Raw genomic sequence first — 27,910 nt, forward strand, 5'->3', positions numbered from 1 at the left:
GTCACCAGGATTATTGGTCTACTTACCAGGGGATCATCTTTGGAGTCAGTATTGCTCTTCCCTGGGTCTTCCACTGGGCTAGTCAGAGGTCTCTTGCCATCCCTGGGGGATGGGGTGAACTCTATAGTTTCCAGTTGTTGTAGACCTCATTGGTTAGACAGTTTTTGAAACAGTTGATCAGGATCTTTTGTGGCCAATTTTTAAGCTGACAGGCCAGGTCGCAGAACGCCATGCTCCCCTAGCCCTGGCTGATGGTTTTGGTCCCTGTGGTCCCTGGCTTTGCAATCAGCAAGGAGGTCTCCAAAATGTTTATGTGTTTATGGAGCACTGCCATGAAGCATTTGACGTTCCTCAGCTCCAGGGCATCGTCATTATGGAGGGTGGCCATCCACCTTGCTATGGCCCCTTCTAGGGCCATAGTGACACATCTCACCTTGCCACCTTCTGTAGCTATTTGGGGACCATTCTTTTGCATATGGGTCCAAACCTGGGTCAGGAAGAACCCTAGTTGCTGAGGATCTGTGTCAAATTTTACACCCAGTGGTGGGGTTTTGTGGCTCCTTCTCACTGGTGCCAATCCCACAGGGGCCCCACCGTGGGCCACTTTTCCAGATGCTGGGGCTGCAGCATGGACCGGCGCTCTGTTCTTTCTCAACTGCCAATTGTTGTGTTCGGGAATCAATTGGGAAGGGCAGGGGGACAATTTGTCCCAATTGATTGCAGAACACAAGATTGCAGAACACAAGATACCAAGCTGAAGATGCACTTGTACAGAACAGTGTAGATTTCCAATTCTGAAGGTAAAATTTCAAAAATGCTACAGCATGGTAATTGGTTCATGTCAAATTTGTGAGAAGAGAGACGAGAGATGAAATTTTAGAAAACATAGGAGTGGGGCACTGACTTACAGGGGCAGGGAGATAGCCATTCTGAGGCAGATTCCCAGACAGGTACGTGAAATGAGAAAGAAATATTACTTTTGTCAAGCAAATTGTACCAGAAGGGAGTAGGCTTCAGATGGCTGATGCCAGAGGGATTGATGATTTTCCGGGAGGGCATTACGAAAAAATTAGTACAATTGCGGAGGCTACGGCCCACGTGGAGGAACACAAAGCCTCCTGGAATCAGATGACCCAGGAATTGAAGAAGGGAGGTTATAGACCATGGGCGGAGGCGGCTGCCGCTGTTGCGGCCCTGAGTTGGGTCAGGCTGAACCCAGAGTTCTGAGATCCAAAACTAGGAAGTGATAAAGATATTTGGTATTGTGTTGGTTTTCCTTATTCTCTTTGTATGATATTCTGTTTATTCTTGACCCTTCTTTATTGTATGTAAGATTTGTAAACTTAGCTACTGGTCACCTGCTTGCCATATGGCTGTTGTATGTGTTAAAAATTTGAGCAAAATTCTTATCTTGATAAGAAAATGAAAATTTACCATACCTGATATGTATTTGTATAAACCTTTTTGACCAATAAAAACTTTGAACAAAAAAAAAAAAAAAAAGAATGCTACCCTATCCTCAACCCCTCCTCCTCAGGATAAAATGTGGCAGCGTCTGAAACCTAAAGTTTAATATGGTTTCCAGGCCTGACAGGCGCCCCTCTTGGAAAAGAAACTATATCCTAGGAAAGAAAACAAAGAGTCGATAAAGAAAATGCCAATGATCCACAATTCCCTTCTACCCCTCTCCTCCAAGAGGTTTCTTAGGTTTGTCAGGAAAGTGTCGTGAAATTGTTTAATTAAATTGTCCGCATTCACTTTCCAACTTTTGACCCAAGTAGACTCAGATAATGGGTATCCCTTCCAGTGGACTAAGTATTGTAATTGACCTCTGTAGAGTCTAGAGTCAAGAATTTTCTTGATTTCATAGTGGGTTTCACCTTGGATTATCAAGGGGTGGGGAGCGGTAGGGTGAGGCCTTAGGCGGATTGTCTAGCAGGTTTTAGTAAGCTGGTATGGAATACCGGGTGTATTCTTCCCAACATGCGAGGGAGTTTGAGTTGGACGGTAACGGGCTTAATAATTTTTACAATGGGGAAAGGACCCCAAAATTTTGGACCGAATTTCCTGCTGGGTATTCGTAATCTTAGATATTTAGTAGACAAAAAGACTTTATCTCCAATGCGAAAAGGGGGTTGAAGGGAACGGTGTTTGTCAGCTTGGGCTTTGTAATTTCGAGCTGTTACAGCTAAAGCCTTTTTTGTATTTTCCCAACCTTTTTTTAATGAATTCATCCAGTCTGTTAGGGAGACTGAAGTGGGGGGTTGAACGGGGAGTTCAGGCATTGGAACGAAGTCCATGCCGCTGGTTACTTGAAAAGGGGTTAACCCCGTGCTGGTGTGTACCGCATTATTATATGCAACCTCTGCAAATGGTAACAAGTCGGACCAGTTTTCTTGTTGGTAATTTATGTACCATCTCAGGTAATGCTCTAGAACCCCATTCACACATTCACACCAGCCTTTCAGAATGATGACTAGAACTGAGCCCTTGGGATGTCCCAAAAAGCTTTAGGAACTCGTGCTAGAATTTGGAAATAAATTTTATTCCGTGGTTGGAAATTATTTAAGTGGACCACTGTCCAGCCTTTAGATGTGGTAGATAAACAACTTAGCCAAGGTGCAGGTTGGAAGAGGCCTTTGACAGGCCACAAAATGCACTTATTTAGAGAACAAATTTGTGATCACCCAGATTATGGTGTTTCCTGAGCTTTCTGGTAACTACAGTGAAGTCCATAGAAATTTCCTTCCAGTGAGCATTAGGGTCTACCACTGGCTGAAGGACTCCTGGTGTTTTTCCTTGCTGCCACTTGGCTGAAGTGCAAATTGTGCAGCTAGAACATAACTTTGAATTTCTTTCTTAAGTGACACCACCAGAATTGGTGTACAACTTAATTGGGTGTAACATTTTTACAAAGCCAAAATGTCCACAGTTTTTGAGTCATGGCTTTTCTCCAGGATTAGTAATCTTTGGCTTTTGGGAACATACAGCTTGGCCCCCACCCAGGCTAGGCCCTGAGTTTGGATTCTCTTGTCTGCCTCTGATGCTGCCTTTAGGGTGTCTTCCCCAATTTGGAGTTTTGCTTTCTCCTGAACTTGGGTGATGAGCTGGTGAGATGGAATAGTTAGTCTGTTTCCTGCTTGGAGATGATTTATTGGGACATTCTGAATAGTGCGTTGGCTAAGAAATCCCTCCTCCCCCCACCCCGGGAGAAAGTGGAGAGTAAAGTTAAATTGATTAAAGTACTGAGCCCACCAAACTTGCTTTGGCGATAGCCTTTGGGGTGTTTTTATAGCTTCTAGTTTTTTTTATGGTCAGTCCATACCTTGAAAGGGATCTAACTCCTCCAGGAAGTGCTTCCACATTAAGAGTGCCCAGTGCACTCCATAAGCCTCCTTCTCCCAAACCACCCACTGCTGCTCAGGATCAGTTAGTTTTCTGGATGGAAACCAGAACTAAGTCCTTGAGACGACCCAATGGACCGTAGGAACTCTCTCCAGAACTTGGCTGTGAATTGAACACCCCTGTCGGATATTATCCTTTTAGGAACTCCATGCAGCCTGTAGATGTGTTTGAGGAAGAGCTTTGCTAATTTTTTAGCCGATGGCAATCTGTTGCACGCAGTGAAATGGGCCTGTTTAGAGAACAAGTCCACTACGGTCCATATCACTGTATTTCCTCCACTAGGTGGGAGTTCATCTGAAGCCTTGTTGCTAAACACATCCCGCAGTCCTGGTACACTGGCAGAATTCAGGATTGGCCTCCTTCTGCTCTTGCACTGTAGCCCACCTGCTGTCTCGGCTTTGGGATTGCGAAGTTCTTTCCTGGTTTCATTTTCATAACCATGCTAGTCCCAGCACCAAATGTTTCTCCATGCCTGGAGCCACAATAAAACTCAGAGTTTCTGTCTGTGCCCCTATCTACATTTCTATTGGTGATGAATGTCGCTGGGATCCCCCCGGTACAGAGCCATCTAACTGGCAGAATGCCACTGGAACTTTGAGCGGTCTAAGTCTCACCCCTAGTTTCTCCATTAGGACTGGGGTAATCAAGCACCTGGTGCACCCAGTCCAACAAGTCCATTAGGATGGCTTTATATCATGAGGATAGGACTATCAGTTAAACAGGGACTGTCACCAGGATTATTGGTCTACTTACCAGGGGATCATCTTTGGAGTCAGTATTGCTCTTCCCTGGGTCTTCCACTGGGCTAGTCAGAGGTCTCTTGCCATCCCTGGGGGATGGGGTGAACTCTATAGTTTCCAGTTGTTGTAGACCTCATTGGTTAGACAGTTTTTGAAACAGTTGATCAGGATCTTTTGTGGCCAATTTTTAAGCTGACAGGCCAGGTCGCAGAACGCCATGCTCCTCTAGCCCTGGCTGATGGTTTTGGTCCCTGTGGTCCCTGGCTTTGCAATCAGCAAGGAGGTCTCCAAAATGTTGTGTGTTTATGGAGCACTGCCATGAAGCATTTGACGTTCCTCAGCTCCAGGGCATCGTCATTATGGAGGGTGGCCATCCACCTTGCTATGGCCCCTTCTAGGGCCATAGTGACACATCTCACCTTGCCACCTTCTGTAGCTATTTGGGGACCATTCTTTTGCATATGGGTCCAAACCTGGGTCAGGAAGAACCCTAGTTGCTGAGGATCTGTGTCAAATTTTACACCCAGTGGTGGGGTTTTGTGGCTCCTTCTCACTGGTGCCAATCCCACAGGGGCCCCACCGTGGGCCACTTTTCCAGATGCTGGGGCTGCAGCATGGACCGGCGCTCTGTTCTTTCTCAACTGCCAAATGTTGTGTTCGGCAATCAATTGGGAAAGGCAAGGGGACAAATTGTCCCAATTGATTGCAGAACACAAGATTGCAGAATACAAGATACCAAGCTGAAGATGCACTTGTACAGAACAGTGTAGATTTCCAATTCTGAAGGTAAAATTTCAAAAATGCTACAGCATGGTAATTGTTTGCTTAATTTGCTTTATAATGGTCCATTTGTTTGCTTAATAAAAACAAATTCTGTTTACTTATATGATTAATTGCATATTTCCCTCATATTCAAAGTGTAGAGCAAAATAGAAACCAAATATTGGATCAAATGTTTGTTTGCTCAGCAAATATCTATGATGCAAATCTGGCTTCTGCTTCATTTGGAACAACAGCTGGAAGCATTTAGCTGCTGATAAATTTTGGTGCCCTTCCAGGGTATCCCATCCCTTAAGGTGAGGTCTGGCGAGTTATCCTTAAACCAAGCATCGTCAGTGAGTGCTGTTTTTAAGTCTGCTAGCAGTTTATTTAGTGGGATGCTAGTAGTGCGGGGTGGTCGCGGTCGAGTGAGTACTTGGTTGGCTGGTTCGGTATCGGGGATCATCGCATGAATCACCTCTTCGCGTTGGCTGTCGAATTGTGGTTTCCTAGATAGAGCGTCAGCCAGTAGATTTTGGTTGCCTGGGATGTATTTGAGGGTGAAGTGGAAGCGTTTGAAAAACTGAGCCCATCGAACTTGTTTGGGAGAAAGCTTTCGGGTTTTTTTTAAGTATTCGAGGTTTTTGTGGTCAGTCCATACCTCGAATGGTTCTTTTGCCCCTTCAAGGAAGTGTCTCCAGGAGAGGAGTGCCCAACGTACCGCAAAGGCTTCCTTTTCCCAAACTGCCCACCCGCGTTCAGTGTCCGTCAATTTTTTAGACACGTATGCGCAGGGCATAAGGTTGTTCTCGGTATCCCGTTGTAGAGATGGGGGTGCAGGGTTTCATTAATTAGTTGCATAAAAACAGCTGGAGCCCCTTGGAGGCCAAAGGGCATGACACGGTATTGGAAACTACCCAAGGGGCAATTGAAAGCCGTCTTCCATTCATCACCTTCCTTGATACGAACACGGTAGTAGGCTTCCCTTAGATCCAATCTGGTGAAAATTTTTCCTTTTGATAGGTGGTTCAGCAAGTCGTGCATAAGTGGCAACGGGTAATTGACATATATATATATATATATATATATATATATATATATATATATATATATATATATATATATATATATATATATATATACACATACATACACATACATACTTACATACATACACACACAAACATACATACATATATAATATTTATATAATTAATTATGTTACTGATTGCAGTGAGGTCAAGCAGAATCTAAAATTCCCATGCACCAATACAGAACTAAACCCCTGGTTTCCCTAGCTCTCTCCCCATGGTCCATCCATGTGTAGCCAATGCAGCCGCACTGAGATGCTTTGAGAAATGCTGAGGTTATTTGGGCTGGTGAAATTCCAGGCAAATGGCCTTGAAGATGCCAGTGTGCCAGCATGAACTGGATTCCAAAGTACTTTGTTCTTCCTCAACTGTCAATTCCCCCTTTACAATTTCCCATCATAAAGGTGTACATTTTTATAGCCCATTTGTTTCCCCTCCCTTTCCTGATTGATGGCAGAACACCAGCAAAATGCCAATATGAAGATGGTGATCTGACATGCTGCCCCCCTTGACAAGGATGTCAGTCCTGAAAAACAAATGAAAAGACACAACAAAGAGAGAAACAAGGTAGACGTACAGTTAGATAAAGGAGTTATTTTGGTTTATCAGGATACTGATTATGGAAGCGTTTGAGGAGCTTAGCTACTTTAACGTGCTTAAGATCCACCCATTCAGTTTCTGAAGGAGGAAAGTCTTTCCATGCAACTAGATAACTGTAGCTTTCCTCAGTATTTATGAGAGTCTAAAATGTCCTTAGATTCAACATGTTGTTCCCCGTCAGTCACGAGTGGCTCAGGTGACAGAGGCCAAGTGGGCTCAGAGTGGACTGAGTTTCTGGTTTTCATAGATTACAATAGAAAATTGGATAAATGTGTTTAAAGGATTTTGGCAGCTCAAGTTTGACTGTCAGCAGGTTGATGATCCTTTTGATGAAGAAAGGGCCAACATACTTTGGTCCCAGTTTTTTGGAAGGCTGTCTGGAGAAAGCAAGGTAGTCCGGTCCCCTATTTTAAAGTATTTGGGCTTTGTTTGCTTTTTGTCTGCATGTTTTTTGTAGGTTTCTCTTTCCTCTTCCAATGATCTTCTGACCACCGGCCAGGAATTCGGCAGCTGACCAGTCTTTTAAGCATGAAACGGGGTGTTTGGGTTTCACCAAGGACAGCTCAGGCATGGGCACAAAGTCCTGTGCCATAGCCACCTTGAAAGGGGTAAACTTGCTGCAGCTATGTACAGAATTAATACAGGCTACTTCAGCGAATGGAAGAGTCTGCCCAATTGTCCTGTTGGTAATTTATGTAACATCTCAGGTAATGCTCTAGAACCCCATTCACACATTCACACCAGCCTTTCAGAATGATGACTAGAACTGAGCCCTTGGGATGTCCCAAAAAGCTTTAGGAACTCGTGCTAGAATTTGGAAATAAATTTTATTCCGTGGTTGGAAATTATTTAAGTGGACCACTGTCCAGCCTTTAGATGTGGTAGATAAACAACTTAGCCAAGGTGCAGGTTGGAAGAGGCCTTTGACAGGCCACAAAATGCACTTATTTAGAGAACAAATTTGTGATCACCCAGATTATGGTGTTTCCTGAGCTTTCTGGTAACTACAGTGAAGTCCATAGAAATTTCCTTCCAGTGAGCATTAGGGTCTACCACTGGCTGAAGGACTCCTGGTGTTTTTCCTTGCTGCCACTTGGCTGAAGTGCAAATTGTGCAGCTAGAACATAACTTTGAATTTCTTTCTTAAGTGACACCACCAGAATTGGTGTACAACTTAATTGGGTGTAACATTTTTACAAAGCCAAAATGTCCACAGTTTTTGAGTCATGGCTTTTCTCCAGGATTAGTAATCTTTGGCTTTTGGGAACATACAGCTTGGCCCCCACCCAGTCTAGGCCCTGAGTTTGGATTCTCTTGTCTGCCTCTGATGCTGCCTTTAGGGTGTCTTCCCCAATTTGGAGTTTTGCTTTCTCCTGAACTTGGGTGATGAGCTGGTGAGATGGAATAGTTGGTCTGTTTCCTGCTTGGAGATGTTTTATTGGGACATTCTGAATAGTGCGTTGGCTAAGAAATCCCTCCTCCCCCCCCCCCCCGGGAGAAAGTGGAGAGTAAAGTTAAATTGATTAAAGTACTGAGCCCACCAAACTTGCTTTGGCGATAGCCTTTGGGGTTTTTTATAGCTTCTAGTTTTTTTTATGGTCAGTCCATACCTTGAAAGGGATCTAACTCCCTCCAGGAAGTGCTTCCACATTAAGAGTGCCCAGTGCACTCCATAAGCCTCCTTCTCCCAAACCACCCACTGCTGCTCAGGATCAGTTAGTTTTCTGGAAGTGTATGCACACAGTTGTAGGGCACCCTGCCTGTTCCTCCAGCTCCCTCAGGATCATCGAGTACAACTTAGGTTTGGATAGTTTAGCCCTTGGCAGGATTTCTATGGAGCAGTCAGTTGGTCAGTAGGGTGGGAGTTCATCTGAAGCCTTGTTGCTAAACACATCCCGCAGTCCTGGTACACTGGCAGAATTCAGGATTGGCCTCCTTCTGCTCTTGCACTGTAGCCCACCTGCTGTCTCGGCTTTGGGATTGCGAAGTTCTTTCCTGGTTTCATTTTCATAACCATGCTAGTCCCAGCACCAAATGTTTCTCCATGCCTGGAGCCACAATAAAACTCAGAGTTTCTGTCTGTGCCCCTATCTACATTTCTATTGGTGATGAATGTCGCTGGGATCCCCCCGGTACAGAGCCATCTAACTGGCAGAATGCCACTGGAACTTTGAGCGGTCTAAGTCTCACCCCTAGTTTCTCCATTAGGACTGGGTTAATCAAGCACCTGGTGCACCCCGAGTCCAGCAAGTCCATTAGGATGGCTTTATATCATGAGGATAGGACTATCAGTTAAACAGGGACTGTCACCAGGATTATTGGTCTACTTACCAGGGGATCATCTTTGGAGTCAGTATTGCTCTTCCCTGGGTCTTCCACTGGGCTAGTCAGAGGTCTCTTGCCATCCCTGGGGGATGGGGTGAACTCTATAGTTTCCAGGTGTTGTAGACCTCATTGGTTAGACAGTTTTTGAAACAGTTGATCAGGATCTTTTGTGGCCAATTTTTAAGCTGACAGGCCAGGTCGCAGAACGCCATGCTCCTCTAGCCCTGGCTGATGGTTTTGGTCCCTGTGGTCCCTGGCTTTGCAATCAGCAAGGAGGTCTCCAAAATGTTTGTGTGTTTATGGAGCACTGCCATGAAGCATTTGACGTTCCTCAGCTCCAGGGCATCGTCATTATGGAGGGTGGCCATCCACCTTGCTATGCCCCCTTCTAGGGCCATAGTGACACATCTCACCTTGCCCCTTCTGTAGCTATTTGGGGACCATTCTTTTGCATATGGGTCCAAACCTGGGTCAGGAAGAACCCTAGTTGCTGAGGATCTGTGTCAAATTTTACACCCAGTGATGGGGTTTTGTGGCTCCTTCTCACTGGTGCCAATCCCACAGGGGCCCCACCGTGGGCCACTTTTCCAGATGCTGGGGCTGCAGCATGGACCGGCGCTCTGTTCTTTCTCAACTGCCAAATGTTGTGTTCTGCAATCAATTGGGAAAGGCAAGGGGACAAATTGTCCCAATTGATTGCAGAACACAAGATTGCAGAACACAAGATACCAAGCTGAAGATGCACTTGTACAGAACAGTGTAGATTTCCAATTCTGAAGGTAAAATTTCAAAAATGCTACAGCATGGTAATTGTTTGCTTAATTTGCTTTATAATGGTCCATTTGTTTGCTTAATAAAAACAAATTCTGTTTACTTATATGATTAATTGCATATTTTCCTCATATTCAAAGTGTAGAGCAAAATAGAAACCAAATATTGGATCGAATGTTTGTTTGCTCAGCAAATATCTATGATGCAAATCTGGCTTCTGCTTCATTTGGAACAACAGCTGGAAGCATTTAGCTGCTGATAAATTTTGGTTAAAATTTTTCTAAAAATGGAAATTGGATATACTGTTTCATGAATAACAGGAACCATACAGCCAGAATAAGAACCTAAGAATTGATCTTGCTTTGAGAGATAGATTTTTACTGTTTTTTTAATTGTGAATGCCAAGCAGATGTTTGGTTTTAAAAATCTGAAAAGAGAATAACAGTGAAAATGCCACAATGTTTAAACTATGCTAATTATTTATTTAGATTATGTGCATAAATATGTTCTGATTATTAGATTAATAAAATAACATTAGATGTTATATTGCTTTATTCTATGTTCTGCTGATACAATTTAATTATTGTTATAACAAAGAACAAAGCAACTTGCCACTTCAAGGCAAGTTTTCAGCATACCAAGATGTATCCCACAGATTCAGAATCTTCTGAAACAGCTTTTTAAGGACCAAGGTCCTTATGTATAATCTTTTCCATGTTCATTTGTAAAGTCAAAGGGTGCCACTTGGATACACTCTAGAAATTTAACTCATTCAAATTCTTCAAGACTTAAAACTTTTCTGTGTGTTTTGACTATATGGAGAGAATATGTGTACACTAATTGATTATCCTGCTTTGTTCTGGGAATTCCAAATGTAATTTATCTAGAGAAAATGAACCTTGTTTTTGTGCAAGATTTTTCTATATCTTTTGTACTGGTTGTTCTGCCCTATGATGCACCATTTCACCTAGTTAAAGGTTCCAGACACAAAGAGTTTTAATAGTACTCAGATTTTTTAAAAAAACTAGACCCAGAGATTATACACATCAGTTTGAAGTACAATCCATGCAAAACAGAGGATTATGAGGTTGCACTGTTACTTAATCCTTACGTTTGCATGACAAATTGTTTCTATCCCCATGGTCAACATGTTTAACCAGTCTTAACATCTTAGTACAGTCATGAAAGATTGCTTAACTGATAGTCTCAATACTTTGTAGAGAAAGACTTTCCTGTGGACATTACATAAGATGGAATCATGCATGATTAAGGTTTTATTGCAATCAAAATCTATGGAGATTTGTGCCTGTGACTTCTAGATTCCCATCAGAGCATCTGTAGGCACCAATGTCACCAACAGAAGATCTGTTGTCATGAGCCAGGAAACATGACCCATTTCATTTGCTTCTTTTTTAGCTTTTCAAAATTTAAAATAAATGGAAAACTATTACAAATAATAAAATATAACAGAATCTAATAATAATATAAATGGGAAGTAGAGCCAAGGAATTCATTTTTAAGAATTCTAAAAAGTCCCATAGGTAATTCTACTGTTTGGAAATGTGTCCACTTGTCAAGTTCTTTCTATCTCCTTCCTCCCCTCTTTTCCCCTCCCCTCTTCTTCCCTTCCCTTTCCCTGGCAGTAAGAAAGTTTTTCTGCCAAGTATGGGAAAAATGAGGGAATATGAGTCAAGTTTCCAGAGACTTGTATAAACTGTCAGGAAATATTGAAAATGAGGATCATGTGACCACAGCTGACTGACAGCATAGCAGTGGCACTGAAGTAGCATCAGCCTGGCAGTGCAAAAGCAGCCACAGTTTTCCTAAATTTCATTACGTCAGGAATAATGGGTCCTAACATTCTGTAAATTAGCCGATTTGAGGTATCTTGGTTGGAAAGATTCTGCCCTATGATGCACCATTTCACCTAGTTAAAGGTTCCAGACACAAGAGTTTTAATAGTACTCAGATTTTTTAAAAAAACTAGACCCAGAGATTATACACATCCGTTTGAAGTACAATCCATGCAAAACAGAGGATTATGAGGTTGCACTGTTACTTAATCCTTACGTTTGCATGACAAATTGTTTCTATCCCCATGGTCAACATGTTTAACCAGTCTTAACATCTTAGTACAGTCATGAAAGATTGCTTAACTGATAGTCTCAATACTTTGTAGAGAAAGACTTTCCTGTGGACATTACATAAGATGGAATCATGCATGATTAAGGTTTTATTGCAATCAAAATCTATGGAGATTTGTGCCTGTGACTTCTAGATTCCCATCAGAGCATCTGTAGGCACCAATGTCACCAACAGAAGATCTGTTGTCATGAGCCAGGAAACATGACCCATTTCATTTGCTTCTTTTTTAGCTTTTCAAAATTTAAAATAAATGGAAAACTATTACAAATAATAAAATATAACAGAATCTAATAATAATATAAATGGGAAGTAGAGCCAAGGAATTCATTTTTAAGAATTCTAAAAAGTCCCATAGGTAATTCTACTGTTTGGAAATGTGTCCACTTGTCAAGTTCTTTCTATCTCCCCTTTCCTCAAAAAGAGACATCAGTTAGGTTGCAGTCATCACAATCAAAAGTTAGAGGAGATGATGGGCAGGAATCTCATCAGTTTGCCATTAAACTTCGTTATGGCCAAGAGCTAATCAATAAAGTAAACTCAGTTTGCTATTAATATTATTTAAGCCAGGTTTTTGGACAAGGAACCACACATGGTAGAATCAGAATTGTATTCTATTACGATTCATGAATGATAAATACTTGATCCACAGCCACTTTAAACAGGATTGATAAACAAATCTTTTAAATCAACTCATCTACTGGCATTGCAGAAAAAGAGGCTTTTCTAAACTTTTTGATATCATAAATCACTGATGGGATGTTGATGATCATATTTATCAAGCATGAGGAAAAGAAATAAACACTATTATAAATAAGAAACATCAAATTTTAATTGCAGTTTTCCATGCTGAAGCCAATTAACTAGGCTGTTGTTATTTCAGAATACATTATATGTTCATTTTTCTGCACTAATACAGTTCTTGTTTTTTCAAAAACAATGTTTTAAATTCCTATCTTGATTAAAGAAATAGGTATCTTATTTACTCTCTGACATGTTTTCAAATTATTCCTTTCAGTGTTTGGAACCTTGCAAAGAATCCTGGGATCTGAAGAAAAACCATTGTCAAAATTTTTGCGAGGTATGTTAGTTGTGAATAAACTTCTTAGAAGTCATTTGTGTTTATTTTATTCATGCTATAAGGAGAAGTTAACTGAAAGCCATTTAGTCTGCACAAAATGTAAGTAGCCTTGTCAGAACCTTTGCTCAAAAAGGCTGGTTGCAACTTTAGGCAGCAATCCACATTTATATATGCAATTCCTCAGATTTGCTGTTGACTTCTAGCAAGTCATGATTCACAATTTGGGAATTCTAACCTAAAATACTAAATGAATTCATGTTAACTTCCTGTGACTAAAACTAAATAATAAATACTACGCTGCTTTGGAAACTAGCTTTTCAAAATTTAAAATAAATGGAAAACTATTACAAATAATAAAATATAACAGAATCTAATAATAATATAAATGGGAAGTAGAGCCAAGGAATTCATTTTTAAGAATTCTAAAAAGTCCCATAGGTAATTCTACTGTTTGGAAATGTGTCCACTTGTCAAGTTCTTTCTATCTCCCCTTTCCTCAAAAAGAGACATCAGTTAGGTTGCAGTCATCACAATCAAAAGTTAGAGGAGATGATGGGCAGGAACCTCATCAGTTTGCCATTAAACTTCGTTATGGCCAAGAGCTAATCAATAAAGTAAACTCAGTTTGCTATTAATATTATTTAAGCCAGGTTTTTGGACAAGGAACCACACATGGTAGAATCAGAATTGTATTCTATTACGATTCATGAATGATAAATACTTGATCCACAGCCACTTTAAACAGGATTGATAAACAAATCTTTTAAATCAACTCATCTACTGGCATTGCAGAAAAAGAGGCTTTTCTAAACTTTTTGATATCATAAATCACTGATGGGATGTTGATGATCATATTTATCAAGCATGAGGAAAAGAAATAAACACTATTATAAATAAGAAACATCAAAATTTAATTGCAGTTTTCCATGCTGAAGCCAATTAACTAGGCTGTTGTTATTTCAGAATACATTATATGTTCATTTTTCTGCACTAATACAGTTCTTGTTTTTTCAAAAACAATGTTTTAAATTCCTATCTTGATTAAAGAAATAGGTATCTTATTTACTCTCTGACATGTTTTCAAATTATTCCTTTCAGTGTTTGGAACCTTGCAAAGAATCCTGGGATCTGAAGAAAAACCATTGTCAAAATTTTTGCGAGGTATGTTAGTTGTGAATAAACTTCTTAGAAGTCATTTGTGTTTATTTTATTCATGCTATAAGGAGAAGTTAACTGAAAGCCATTTAGTCTGCACAAAATGTAAGTAGCCTTGTCAGAACCTTTGCTCAAAAAGGCTGGTTGCAACTTTAGGCAGCAATCCACATTTATATATGCAATTCCTCAGATTTGCTGTTGACTTCTAGCAAGTCATGATTCACAATTTGGGAATTCTAACCTAAAATACTAAATGAATTCATGTTAACTTCCTGTGACTAAAACTAAATAATAAATAATTTTTACCAGCTTTTAAACAGCTAAACTCATTAGTTGAGATCTTTGTGCAACCATGCTGGTTTCTTCTTGGATTTCTTCTTTTTCTTTTTCAGTGGTATGGTTCTGGACTGGGCTTTTATGATTGTATTTTTCAGAGTTTCCCATGCTTCTTGAGTTGTTTTCCTTTTCTATTGACCCATATGAATTCTAGGAGATTATCATCCTTGGTTTTGTGGATTTCTGTAGAGATGTAGTAATCTTTTATATATAATGCAATTCTACTTCCTCTTTTTTTAGGTCTATTTTTTTTTGAATAATTTGTATTCTGGCATCAGTATATTCCAGTCATAAATTTCATCCCACCGTGTTTCAGTAATGGCAACTATATTGTATTTACCTTCATGCACTAGTACTTCAAATCTACCCTATTTGTTCCATCAGACTCTACTTCATTGTTTTTTTCTTTTTTCCTTCTTCTTTCTCTTTACTCCCTACCTCCTTATTTGATTGGTTATCTAGTGGTTTTTGCTTTGAATTAGATTCTAAATGTCTTGAAGATTGCCTCCCTCCCTGCCCTTCTGATAAGATGAGCCAGTCATTTTCCGAATATTCTTTCCAGTTCTTATGAGGTTCACTCCATCCTTTGCCAATAGTCCTTCGTGTAGGTAATGCAGACTATAGTCTAGGAAGCCAAAGTTCTCTTGATGTTACCAGTTTTTAAGCCAGTGGTTCATTTCTAAAATCCTTGCTCCCTCATTGGATGTTGGCCTTTTGTTGGCAGTATAGATAAAAACACCACGATGGTTCCATTAGTACCCAAAAATGCAAATATACAGGCTTCACTTTTAAACATTCAAATTAAATATGTTCTCTGACCAAGTTTGTATCAATTTCAAGCATTGATTCTGCATTTCATCTTTTCTACATAATTATTTGATGTAATACATACTTGATGACGTGAGGCAGAATAGAGATTAAGTACTTTTGCCATTTCTATGTTATCTGTTAGCATTTCACTGTTTTTATTAAACAATGATTCCATTGACTCTTTTGTTTTGGAAAAAACAATATATTAAAGTCTAAATGATACTTTTGAGTGCATTGTCTCCAAATGAAGGAATTCAGTATTGCAATCAGTTTCACCTAGTGTTTCAGCTGTTTCTACTTCTTCAGTCATATCATTTGTAATTGTTTACATCATGTCAAGGACTTGATGCATTGATGCTTTAAAGTCATACATTTTCTCATCCTCTGAAGGAGGAATTGGTCAATAAGTAAAATCAAGAATTTCCTGGAAAGCAAATCAACATATTTCGCTGTGACTTTTTTTTCCAAGTAAAGACTTTTTACCATTCTCTTATTTTTCCTTTAGCCTCTTTTCCCCAGGAAGAACTATGAATGCCTAACTAGCTGTGAGTTCCTGAAATACATCCTGTCAGTGAAGCAAGGAGATTGCCCAGCACCTGAGAAGGCCAGTGGCTTTGCAGCTGCCTGTGTTGAAAGTTGTGAGGCTGACAATGAATGCTCTGGGGTGAAAAAGTGCTGTTCCAATGGATGTGGACATACATGTCAAGTGCCCAAAAATCTTTATAAAGGTAGTTTATTATTAGAAGTGACTAAACAAAAAGTGTGTGTCTGTGTATTCACCAGTACTCCACTTCATTTAAGTATGCCAACATTCCCACCTTGGCTTGCGATGACTAGGGGTAGTCATAATATGGATGCCAAGTCAAGCCAAGGTTAGATTTTAATTGAAAGCAAAATTCAGGTCTGATAACCAATTAAAAATTCAATAGTTTGTGTTAACTATTAGCATTGTGATAAAGTTGTATTAAAGTGGGTAGGGAGAATTCATCCTTGGATACTGAAACATTTAATCATTTTTAAAAATATGTTTAAGGTATAAAAGTGAAAAATTACTGTAGATGATGACATTCACAATTGTTCGTATTTTCTCAATAGGTTTCTGTAGGTTGCTGTTTGATTATTAAACAAGTATGATTTGTTTTTGTGTATACCCAAATGTTACTCCTATATTTTCTTTTTCTAACATGTAGCATTACAATTTTAAAAATTCTGTTTCAGCAATAGAAGTGAATATTAATTGGATCTTACCTAACTCTTTACTGAACATAAATATGCGGCATAGTATCCTTCCCCTCCTTTATTAATTGATTTTTGATTGGAAAGTTTTATGTTAAACAACTAAGCAGAATACTTATACTGAGATTTTGCATGATTTGATTCATGCAAATTAATAAAATGAACTGATCATTTTGGAGTCATTACTTAATCTGAATTGAGGCTTTGAAAACAACTGGTTTATACAATCAGAATTTTCTGTGCAACTTCTAGGAACAGTAGAAACATCGTCTGACTCTGATGAATGCTACTAGAAAATATGGAAGAAGCAGCAAGGCAACCCTTTTTTCTCAGCCTTCTCCAGCAAACTTTGCCAAAGTCAAAGAGGCCTCAGAATAGACATAATATCTGTTTAGAAGCCTATTATGGCTTTTACAAACTGAACAGGAGACATAGGGCACTTCCCAGTGAATGCCTTATAGCATTTGCTAGAGGTATTCGAACATCTTTGTGTCAAACTGGTAGGCTTTATAGTTTCATTTCCAATGGAATGAGGCTGTGAAGATGTTACATGTCTTTTTTGACAAATGGAATATGGCTTCAAGGAGGCAAAATGTTTCCCTCAAGCAAATATTGCCTAAAGAGTAACATGGTTCAAAATTGTGACAAAAATGTTACGGTATATTTTATATTCTTTATAGAATATAACTCCTAGAATTTTTTAAGTCATAAAGCCATAAAACCAAACTGATATAAGAACTATATTACACCTATGGTTCATAAATTCCTTCACTTAAAAAAATTAAATGGTTATAAATTTTAAAAATAAAATTTAATTGGCATCATAGACATTTTAATAGAATAATGAATTTACTGTATATTTCAAGGAAGTAACTCATTGAATATTAAAATCTCATATAGAATAGAATAGAATAGAATTTTTTATTGGCCAAGTGTGATTGGACACACAAGGAATTTGTCTTGGTGCATATGCTCTCAGTGTACATAAAAGAAAAGATACGTTCATCAAGGTACAACATTTACAACACAATTGATGATCAATATATCAATATAAATCATAAGGATTGCCAGCAACAAGTTATAGTCATACAGTCATAAGTGGAAAGAGATTGGTGATGGGAACTATGAAACGATTAATAGTAGTGCAGATTCAGTATATAGTCTGACAGTGTTGAGGGAATTATTTGTTTAGCAGAGTGATGGCCTTCGGGAAAAAACTGTTCTTGTGTCTAGTTGTTCTGGTGTGCAGTGCTCTATAGCGTCGTTTTGAGGGTAGGAGTTGAAACAGTTTATGTCCAGGATGCGAGGGATCTGCAAATATTTTCACGGCCCTCTTCTTGATATAGTTAGTTTAATAAGTTAAATAAATAAATTTGAATTGAAGATTCAGAAAGCTATTTGAAATTAGACAGCACCTAATCCATCAGATGGATTCGTAACTAGCTGACCAACCATACTCAGCGTGTAGTCCTCAATGGAACTACATCCACATAGAGGGAAGTATGCAGTGGAGTACCCCAAGGCTCTGTTTTAGGCCCAGTACTCTTCAACATCTTCATCAGTGGTGGGATTCAGCCAGTTCTCACCACTTCGGGAGAACCGGTTGTTAACTTTCTGAGCAGTTTGGCAAACTGGTTGTTAGAAGAAATCATTAGGGCAGAGAACTGATTGTTAAATTACTTGAGTAAGGTTCTATATTTAGGCAAAAACAAAAAACAAAATGCACAGGTACCGTATATGTGGTACCTTGCTCAATAGTAGTAACTGTGAGAGGGATCTTGGAGTCCTAGTGGACAACCATTTAGATATGAGCCAGCAGTGTGCAGCAGCTGCCAAAAAAGCCAACACAGTTCTGGGCTGCATAAAGAGAGGGATAGAATCAAGATCACGTGAAGTATTAATACCACTTTATAATGCCTTGGTAAGGCCACACTTGGAATATTGCATTCAGTTTTGGTCGCCACGATGTAAAAAAGATGTTGAGACTCTAGAAAGAGTGCAGAGAAGAGCAACAAAGATGATTAGGGGACTAGAGGCTAAAACATATGAAGAGCGGTTGCAGGAACTCGGTATGCCTAGTTTAATGAAAAGAAGGACTAGGGGAGACATGATAGCATTGTTCCAATATCTCAGGGGTTGCCACAAAGAAGAGGGAGTCAAACTATTCTCCAAAGCACCTGAGGGTAGAACAAGAAGCAATGGGTGGAAACTAATCAAGGAGAGAAGCAACTTAGAACTAAGGAGAAATTTCCTGACAGTTAGAACAATCAATAATTGGAACAACTTGCCTGCAGAAGTTGTGAATGCTCCAACACTGGAAATTTTTTTAAAAGAAATCAAGATCTCATTCCTTTGCTTAGGTTTAGTGGAAATAGGTCACTTCATAATTAAGGACCAATTATATGACCATTTTTCTGTGGTAGATTAAATGATTTGACTGAACATTTCCCCCCACCCCCCACAACAGTAACTTAAAAAAAACCTGAACAAGGGAGAGTTCCAGGTGGAGAAAATGGTGAAGATTGGTAGCTGGGTGGCAAACCCAGATGCAGTAGAACTTATCCAGACAACGAGAAACTGTATGATCACTCACTTGTCCTTCAGAAAGAAGTTCATCATAAGAAAACCTTAGAATCCAGAATGACCCTACTGACTTATCTGTAAATATTACAGATCTGTTACAACTACCAAATCATAGAAATGGTGGCTTATCTCCATAATACTTTCGCATTACAGCTGATAAGAATTTTCAGTATTAAAGGTAGCACATGACATATTTTAAAACAATAAAACAACATAAGCAAAAGTGTATTTGCTATTGGGATAAAATGTGAGGGTAGATATTCTTTATATGGTATACATTTGCTTCTCCAAATAGTTGTGAACACAATTTCTTTTTATGGATATTATGTATTTTAGGTGTTCCTTTAAAACCCAGAAAGGAATTAAAATTTAGTGAACTTCAGTCTGGACAGCTGGAAATTAAATGGTCTTCAAAATTCAATATCTCCATTGAACCTGTGCTCTATGTGGTACAAAGGAGATGGAATTATGGGATTCATCCCAGTGAGGATGATGCAACAAGTTGGCAAACTGTAGCACAGGTCAGTACTTTTAATACCATTCTATTAACTTTAAGATTTTCCTTAATATCATTTTAGTTAATCAGAGATTAAACATTTTTGGCTGGTATTAATTGCTATTAAACATTAACCACACCCAGGACCTTCCTTACTAAAATATGGAGTTCTCGCTTTGAAGTTTGTGCTGCAGATCTGAAATACTGTGTAAGATCAAAGAAAAGTTCTTATTTCTTTCTTCCAGTCTGTATAGGAGATGACTAGGCTAAGACCAAGGAAGGGGTCAAATGTGTCATAAGTCATGAATCCCTGCCCACCCACAAGAGATTTAAGTCCAGCCCGCCTTGAATGCCTTCTTGATTCCCATTAATTTTCCTTGCTCAGATTCTTGTTGAGAATTTAAGCTTGCAATAAATCTTTATGCTCAATTGAACTGCCTGAATCTCCTGATTTTCCTGATGCTTGACAATCTGCTTCAGAAGGACTAGAGGAGAAAGGGAGATCATGAGAGTTATGGTGGTACAGTGGTTAGAATGCACTATTGCAGGTTAATCCTGGAAAGGCTCAAGGTTTCCATCCTTCTGAGGTTGGTAAAATGAGGACCCTGATTGTTGGGAGCAATATGCAAATAATGCTGACATTATAAACCACCTAGAGCAGCAGTCACCAACTGGTGGTCTGTAGACCACTGGTGGTCTGCAATAAAATTTTGGTGGTCCGTGGAAAAATTATTTGCATTTTTAATACTGCACTAAATCAGGGTTCTTCAAACTATGGCCCCTGGGACGGATACGTGCAATGAACGTTTGTGTTGCTGCAGACACTCTCCCCCTTCGGGGTCTTTTTGTGTGGATTGGAGGGGGAAGGGAGAAATTCCGACTTGGGGTCTGCTTCAGCCTCCTGGTGTGAGGCTTTGGTTGAAAGTTGGAAGGAAGTGCTTCTGGTGGTGAAGAGCTGGAGGGTCTTGTTCCAGTGGGACTGCATCTTGGCTGGAACTGGCTGACCATCTTAGCCCACTGAGCCTCCAGGCGCCGTTACCTGGCCTTGCACTCCCGCACGTCTTCCCCTCTGCTTGGAAAGCCTATGTTCTTAGTCCTCAGTGAGGTGCTTCTGCTGAGTTTCCTTCTCGGACAGATCCAATTTGAACTGAGCTGTTTTGCCAACTCTTTCTCATGGTGGCTGCTTAGCTCCAACAACTGCTTCCTATTGGGGCCCTAAGGAGCCTGGGTAGGGAGGCGAGGAATGGCTGGGAGGGGAGGGGTGAATAGAGGCTGGCGAGGTGCCCCTCGATGTGAGTGACATCAAGTTGGCCATGCCCATTCAGTCACATGACCACCTAGCCATGTCCACCCAGCTGGTCATTAGGCAGATCATATTAGTGGTCCGTGGGATTTAAAATTATGAATTTAGTGGTCCCTGAGATCTGAAAGATTGGGGACCCCTGACCTAGAGAGTGCTGTAAAGGCTACGAGGAAGTATATAATTTTAATTGTTATTGCTATTGCTATCATGCTTAATTTGAAAATAAGTCATTGTAGCTTTCAGTCTACAACTTGCCAAATATGTGGAGCAACACATATAAGTGGGTTAGGGTTAGGGTGGGTCATCTCTTGTTCTGGTAAAAAGATGTCAGGTAATTCTGTGTTTTGGACTTGAGAAAGATACAACCAGTCTTTCCCATTTAGGCTATTGTTGCATATGTTATAGATGTATTTGTTTTATTCTGGGAAAAGAATGGAGACATTTCCTGCATGTACCTGTTTTTTTTAACTATAATTATTAATAATAAACTTTTTACAGCAAGAACAGATAATACAAATCTCATTTTCTGTGGCCTTCAATTTCTTAAAGGGAAGACTTGGTTTTATTTGCATGCTAACTTGTAACAGTAAGTTGTGCAAGATTGTGTGTGTGTGTGTGTTTGTGAAGCAGATAGTATGTATATTATACACACAGAGGGTATAAAACATATACACATACACACTATATATATGTAATATGCAAACTGTCAGCTTTACATAATGCTGAAGGGTGGATTCCAGCAGCAATTACAGCAGAAAAAAAAACTTTGAAAGAGTTAGTACATGTTGATGTTTGCATATGAGGGTGCTCTGCTCATCACTATACAAAGAAATAAAATGTAACTGGTAAGATGTGTGTATAAAATGGTATGGTGTGAAAAAATGCATAAAGACACATGTACATATAGTATGGATTGCATCTATGAAAGATACTAGGTTCAACCTCTAATAACTTCAGGTTTTTTTAAAAAATTCAGTCAGACAAAAGTTCTTTGGGTTGGATCCTGAAGACTTATGAAGTAGATGGTTTGAAAAATCTTACCTAATCCAATTTTTATTTCATGAACAATAGGAAAAGGAATTCCTCTTTCAATAAGCAAAGCATAAAAAGTCCACTGATGAAGGTCACAAAAATAGTTAACCGGATTTTATTTTGCAGATCACAGATGAGAGATTACAATTGACTGACATCAGACCTAGTAGGTGGTACCAATTTAGAGTGGCAGCCATAAATGTGCATGGAACAAGAGGTTTTACAGCTCCCAGCAAACACTTTCGCTCCTCAAAAGGTTTGTGTTAATATTCTTCATAGCACAGTCACCTTTGGATGAATCATTATATGTGATCAGCAGAACGTTTAAATAAATAACACAAATAACTCTAAAGATAAGTAATTTTATTTTTTGAAGTAACCACATAGAATTTAAGGTTTTATTAATGCTTGGTGGTGCAAGTTCTCTGAAAGAAGTTGCTTCCTTTTTACAGTACAAAACACATTAGCAGTAATAATTAAGGCTATTTACTTCAATGTGACACAATGAAACATGAAAATAAAATTTTGCTAGGTTGGACAATGCCTGCCTATTAACAATGGAATTGTTAAACTTGAAGATTAATATTCATACTGCTGTCTTATTTTACCTGTTACTTATATTTTATTTATGCATTTCTTTCAATTATGCAGATTGTGGCAATATGATTTTTCTTTTTGAAGGTATCCATTCAGATTGGGCATCGTATTTCAGCAGTTCTGAAAAAATATACTAACAGATTTCCTTTCTTTTTTCCTGAGGTTTGACTTTTATTGTTTTATCAATGTATAAAATACAAAGAAAAATAAAAATAGGAAATTAAGGGAAGGAGAAACAGAAGGGGGGAAAAGTATGAGGTACAAGAAAGAAAAAAGCGTTGACTTCCGACTCTTTTTAGCACAGTACACAATAACAACATTCTAGCAAACTTTGTACTTTTACACATTAGTATATAACTAGCTATTTCTATAATAACAAATCTATTTACTCGGCAAAACCAAAATCAACGTTTCATTTTTTTTTCATCGCAAGGACAAAATCCAGAAGTGATATCCAAATAAAAAACATACTTAAATATATTCTCCTCTTTGAATAAAACAATCAATTTAACTATTTCTGCTTTATCTTCCTTACTGTGGAGATATGTATTTCTATTTGCACATAATTATCGTTATAAATTATCACAATTTATGTAAATAAAATTCACTGTATTCTTTCAGATTCTTTAAATTTAAAGGGAAAAATACTCCCTTCTCCTTTTTAAAACACTGATCTTTTCTTTAAAAACTCTTCTAAAATCAAAACTTTCTAATTCTTTTTTTAACTTCCTCTTAACATACATAAAGTTTACTTTCACACCAATAAAATTCCAATTAATTCCAATTAACTCATTAAATTTAGATCAATCCCTCCAAATTACCCTCACAGAATATTTTTTTCTTCTTGTATACTTCCTTTTAAAAACGCTGAACTTTTCTTTAAACTAATACATCTTTTTCTTTAACTTTTTCTTAACGTAGATACTTTCAAATATTCTTTCAATAATATTTTACAAAGTTTAGGAATTACGTAAACATTATATATAAAGGAAAAATACATTTTCAAACTTTAGATTAAGACTTTCTTTCAGTTACAAATATCAGACTTTTAGAAATCTATCCTAATTCTAATTGACTCATTAAGTTTAAATCACTCATTTCAGCTTGTCTTCATGGAATAAAATCTTTTTCTTCTCTATAATGTTTGTCAAGTAGCTTTTTTCTCAAGGATTTCTCATCCTTGTTAATGTCCATGAAGAAGAAATCCCAAACGTGTCCTTTTAAAAATTGCAGATTTTTTTGGAGCTTGGTGTCAGGTTTATATTCCAAAATTGCAATTGACTCCTTTTCATTGTCAGCTACTTGTGAAATTGCCTCAGTAGTTTGGTAATTTCCTACACATACTTGCATCTCTGAAGTCGTTTAAGAAGGTTTTTTTTTAAAAAAATATCTCAGGAGCATAGCTGATCTATGAACTGATAGATTTTATTTAAAGATTTTTCAAATAAATCTCTAATAATTTTCTTAATCTTCTTAATAATCTTAATCTTAATTCACTCTAGTAAAAAAAAATAGCTTTTTTGTAAGTCACTTAAGAATTGCTGGCCAATCAGGAATCATAAAAATCAGAAAGTTTTAGCCACCCACAGCAGAGCAGACAAAGGCACAAATTACTAAAAATAATAATCTAGAACCACAACTTTCTCCCCTTAATGTTTCCCAATCAATTTTTTTAAAAAAGATACTCCACACTTCCTTATTTTAGTTTGTCTTGAGCAGCTTCCTTCCTTCCTTGTTTATCAGATTTCCTTTCTCTTTGTTTATCAGATTTCCTTTTTATCTTTATCAGAATGAATTATATGGAAGGGAAGGAGCTTATATTTAGCTTTATTTTCTAGATATTTTCCTTAGTTTTCATTGCCATACTTCCATTTTCTTTAAATTTAGTCAATCTCAGGATTCTTAGAAGTTGGTTGAAAATGTGTAATAGCAGTACATGTATTCATTCATAACAAAATAAATATACTAACAATTAGTAGTCAATCACAACTCCCATGGGTGCATGGGGTATGTGTGCTGTCCATAGAGAGACTCTGAATGTTGTCAAGGATGCTGCTCCATTGATAGGCAGATGTTAGACTGTACCGGTGAGGTTGGGTTTTAAGGATCATTTGGAAGTTCTTTTGTAATAGCTTCCCTGCTGCATCGGAGCATCTTTACCTGTTCTCATGAGGCAGTCTGTGTGCTGAGGGTAGAGTTCTTGAGAATTATCCTGAGCTCTTATCTGGATAGCCAGATAGTCCAAAGAAATGGATAGAATTCTTGCAGCTTAGGGCTTGCAATCACATTTGTAGTTCCAAAGATCTTATTCACTTTATCAGGACTACCAGGCTTGAACCCATCCCAGATAAAATCACATGATTATTCTTCAGTTCACCTCAATGTGACCTATAGAAACAGTATAGAAATAGACATGATACATAAAAAAATTGGCACAAAAAAGGATATAAATAGGCAAAACAGCCATAAACACATAGAATGATTACATATAATTGGGAAAAGTAGAACAGGAACGGTAGGCACGCTGGTGTGCTTATACACGACATAAGTTGTCCAGAATAGAATGGTGTGGATAGTTAAAGGAACTACCACCTTGTATCACTGTTACACTGCAAAGTACACTAGCTTTCAATAGGCTTTGAGATGTGATTCAAAGTGCTGGTTATCAGCTTTAAAGTCCTATATTGCTTTCTCCCAAGAACATGTCTCTGTCCCATATGTTGCCATATGAAGGCTAATGGCAAAGAGCACCCAATCCATAGTGGGCATATATAAATGTATCATGTGGTATGGCTTTTAGTAGCAATAGGTAAATACGTAATCTAAATCCCAATGCTGCAACCCTAAATTGGAAACAATTAGCAGAACCCAAATGCTTACATTTATATTAATAGAGAGTACATATAAATACCAATGTTTATTGTACATATTGATACCATCAGGGAGGATGCCACAAGTGTGAAAAGTACTCTAATCACAGGCAGAGGAGAAGGCATTGGGTGGTTACATTACTCTGTTTATCTTTTATCTGCTTGTCCCAATATTTTTTGCCAACCTATATATTGTGAGAAGCTTGCTTGTGTCTATCCTGCAGTCTGCTGACAGAAAACTTACTGGAAATATTTCCAATGAAGTATACTTTATTGTTTCTATCTCCAAATGCTCTTATTTTGCTTCTAGTGAGTGTTTTCCTCCCAGCACTCCTATTAACCTTTGCCATCTCAAGGGATCTAGAAAGTGTGCCTTTTTGTTGACTAACCCCTAGGCTAGGAAATTATCTCCCTATACATAAAAGGGCCCAACTTTGGTTGCCTTTAGAAAAGTCATCATGACCTGATTTTTTCCCCAGGCATCAGGGTTCAGTTGAGTTTGGTTGTTTAATTACAATTTTCAATTATCATTTTATATTTTAAATATTGGGTTGTTTTTTAATGCAGTATTATTTTTTTTCCTGTTCATTTGTTGTATACTTGCCAGAGTCACATTGAATTCGGAAACCATATAAAACTATTCAGGGCCTTAATGAGGTGAAGAGACTTGTGTGGCTAAATGAAATTGAAGGTATGCATATGTCCAAAATGGTCTCCCAAGGTGAACAGGCCATGATAAACACGCCAGACTGATAACATCTGCCAACCACATTGGACAGTATGGTAGATTGTGGTCTATTCCTTCTTTCCAAGTTAATAAAATGTACATGTATTTCTCTCCTGTATAAAATTACCCAGTTAATTCAGAGAAGATGTATTGTCTGACTGCAATTAAGTATTCTATTGTTTAATATTTTTATTTGTAAGTACATTTCATTCCATTGAATGGGACTTACTGTTAGGAACCCGTGCACAATATCAGCTTGTATCTCCACCTTTAAGGAATTGCAGTATTAATGCACTCAATATGATACTCAGACTATTTCCTAAATAAATATATTTATAGGAATTTAATATATATTGCAGGTGCTTGTTAAAATGAAGGTGAATTTTTCCATGTTGATGTTGCTTAGCAAAATTACAAATATTATAATAACAAAAAACTTTAGGAGCTTTATTTTTATAAGATCAAAAGAATGTTAAAGATAAAATTGCATACGTAGGCCTACATTGAGAGCTGGACTTAATCATACTGAATCTCAACAAAAATAAATATAAGAAAGACGTTGGTATTAATTGCTTTTTGTTTACTTATTTGAATAAATATATAGAATCTGACTTCTGTGAAGTTTGGCAGGCATAGCTACATAGCTATATGTATGCTACAATGACTCCTGCCAGATATAATTTGTAATTATTACCGAGACTAAGATTTCTTTTCCTTTCTGATTCAAACAGCTTGGAAACTTCTCTTGAAAGTTAAAAATAGTTCCTTCAGATAAATTTTGGAGAATTAAGTGAATTACAGTCATGACTATGTTTTCAAAAGGGAGCAAGAATTATTCCAGATGATTCACTTAAATTTGTATGGCTGAAATGTATGATTGTTGGTGACATCAATCTGAACATAGCATATTTTTACAATCCAAATGATTCTTTGTATATAATAGGCAACCATAACAGTATAGCAGGAGATAAACATGAGTCTTTTGCCAACCAGATGAAAACCTATTGATGCTTAGTGGGAGCATTCGCCCACCTTTGCTGGTGAGATCATCAAGTAGAAGAATTGTACTATGGAAACACTTCTACCACTATGATGAGAACATTTTTAAAAGCCAGATGAAGATCTTTGTGACATATTAGTGTGCAATATGTTTTATATGCAATTTAAGATTGTACAAGCAAACAATCCAATTCTGAATTCCTGAAGCAAAAAGTTCTTTCTCTAAGTTCTTTCTTTCTGTCTACTTTCTAAGCCATCACATAGAGTATATACAAATGCTTGTACATGCAATATCAGGGTTCCAGGTCATGTAGAAGTCTTTGTAAGTGAAGGATCAATTATGAAGTATGTATACTGACAATTATGCTTAGGGAGAGTGGGGTCTGCAGTGATTTCAGCAATATAATTTAGAGAAGGGATTAATGGTTAGTGCTCATGAACTGAGTTGTACAGTTGAAGATATTACTGGAACCAGAAGTACAGTATATATAAAGTTTGCAGTGAATTAAGTATGCTTTAAACCATTGTACTTATAGTTGCTTATGTTCATATCTGCATATTTAAGTCCAATTGGCTAAAGTTTAATGGGATTCAAGTATCTTTTCAGTCCCTAGATAATATTTAGTTCATTATTTGGAGAATCTTAGAAAACAGGGAGAACTTTGCTGTGCTCAAAGATAACAGTGTAGGTGTATTTGGAATACACAGCTTAAGATATTTGAAGGTAGAATTCATTCTATTTATACTGTGTCCTATGAATTTTGAGCACATTTAGGGATATAACATTTGTGTTACACAGAATGTTTGGGGCTATTTGTGATTCTGTTCATGAGTTTCTTTCATTAGATTAAG

The 27,910-nt window shown here is 38.1% G+C and overlaps 1 protein-coding gene across 2 annotated transcripts in view; it reads left to right on the plus strand.

The window, feature by feature from the left end:
• Positions 1 to 27,910, plus strand: part of ANOS1 (anosmin 1) — an 87,088-nt gene that overhangs the window by 38,495 nt on the left and 20,683 nt on the right. The window contains exons 3-6 of one of the 2 annotated variants that reach the window (XM_058186279.1): positions 12,852 to 12,914; positions 15,721 to 15,943; positions 19,371 to 19,555; positions 21,992 to 22,121. In XM_058186279.1, coding sequence (XP_058042262.1) covers positions 12,852 to 12,914; positions 15,721 to 15,943; positions 19,371 to 19,555; positions 21,992 to 22,121 — 601 coding nt within the window. Of the gene's footprint in view, positions 1 to 12,851; positions 12,915 to 14,012; positions 14,076 to 15,720; positions 15,944 to 19,370; positions 19,556 to 21,991; positions 22,122 to 27,910 lie in introns of both variants that reach the window. The other variant, XM_058186280.1, reaches the window with a different exon arrangement.

The sequence above is a fragment of the Ahaetulla prasina genome, chromosome 5 (assembly GCF_028640845.1).
Source record: "Ahaetulla prasina isolate Xishuangbanna chromosome 5, ASM2864084v1, whole genome shotgun sequence".
In the NCBI taxonomy this organism is placed as follows: Eukaryota; Metazoa; Chordata; class Lepidosauria; order Squamata; family Colubridae; genus Ahaetulla; species Ahaetulla prasina.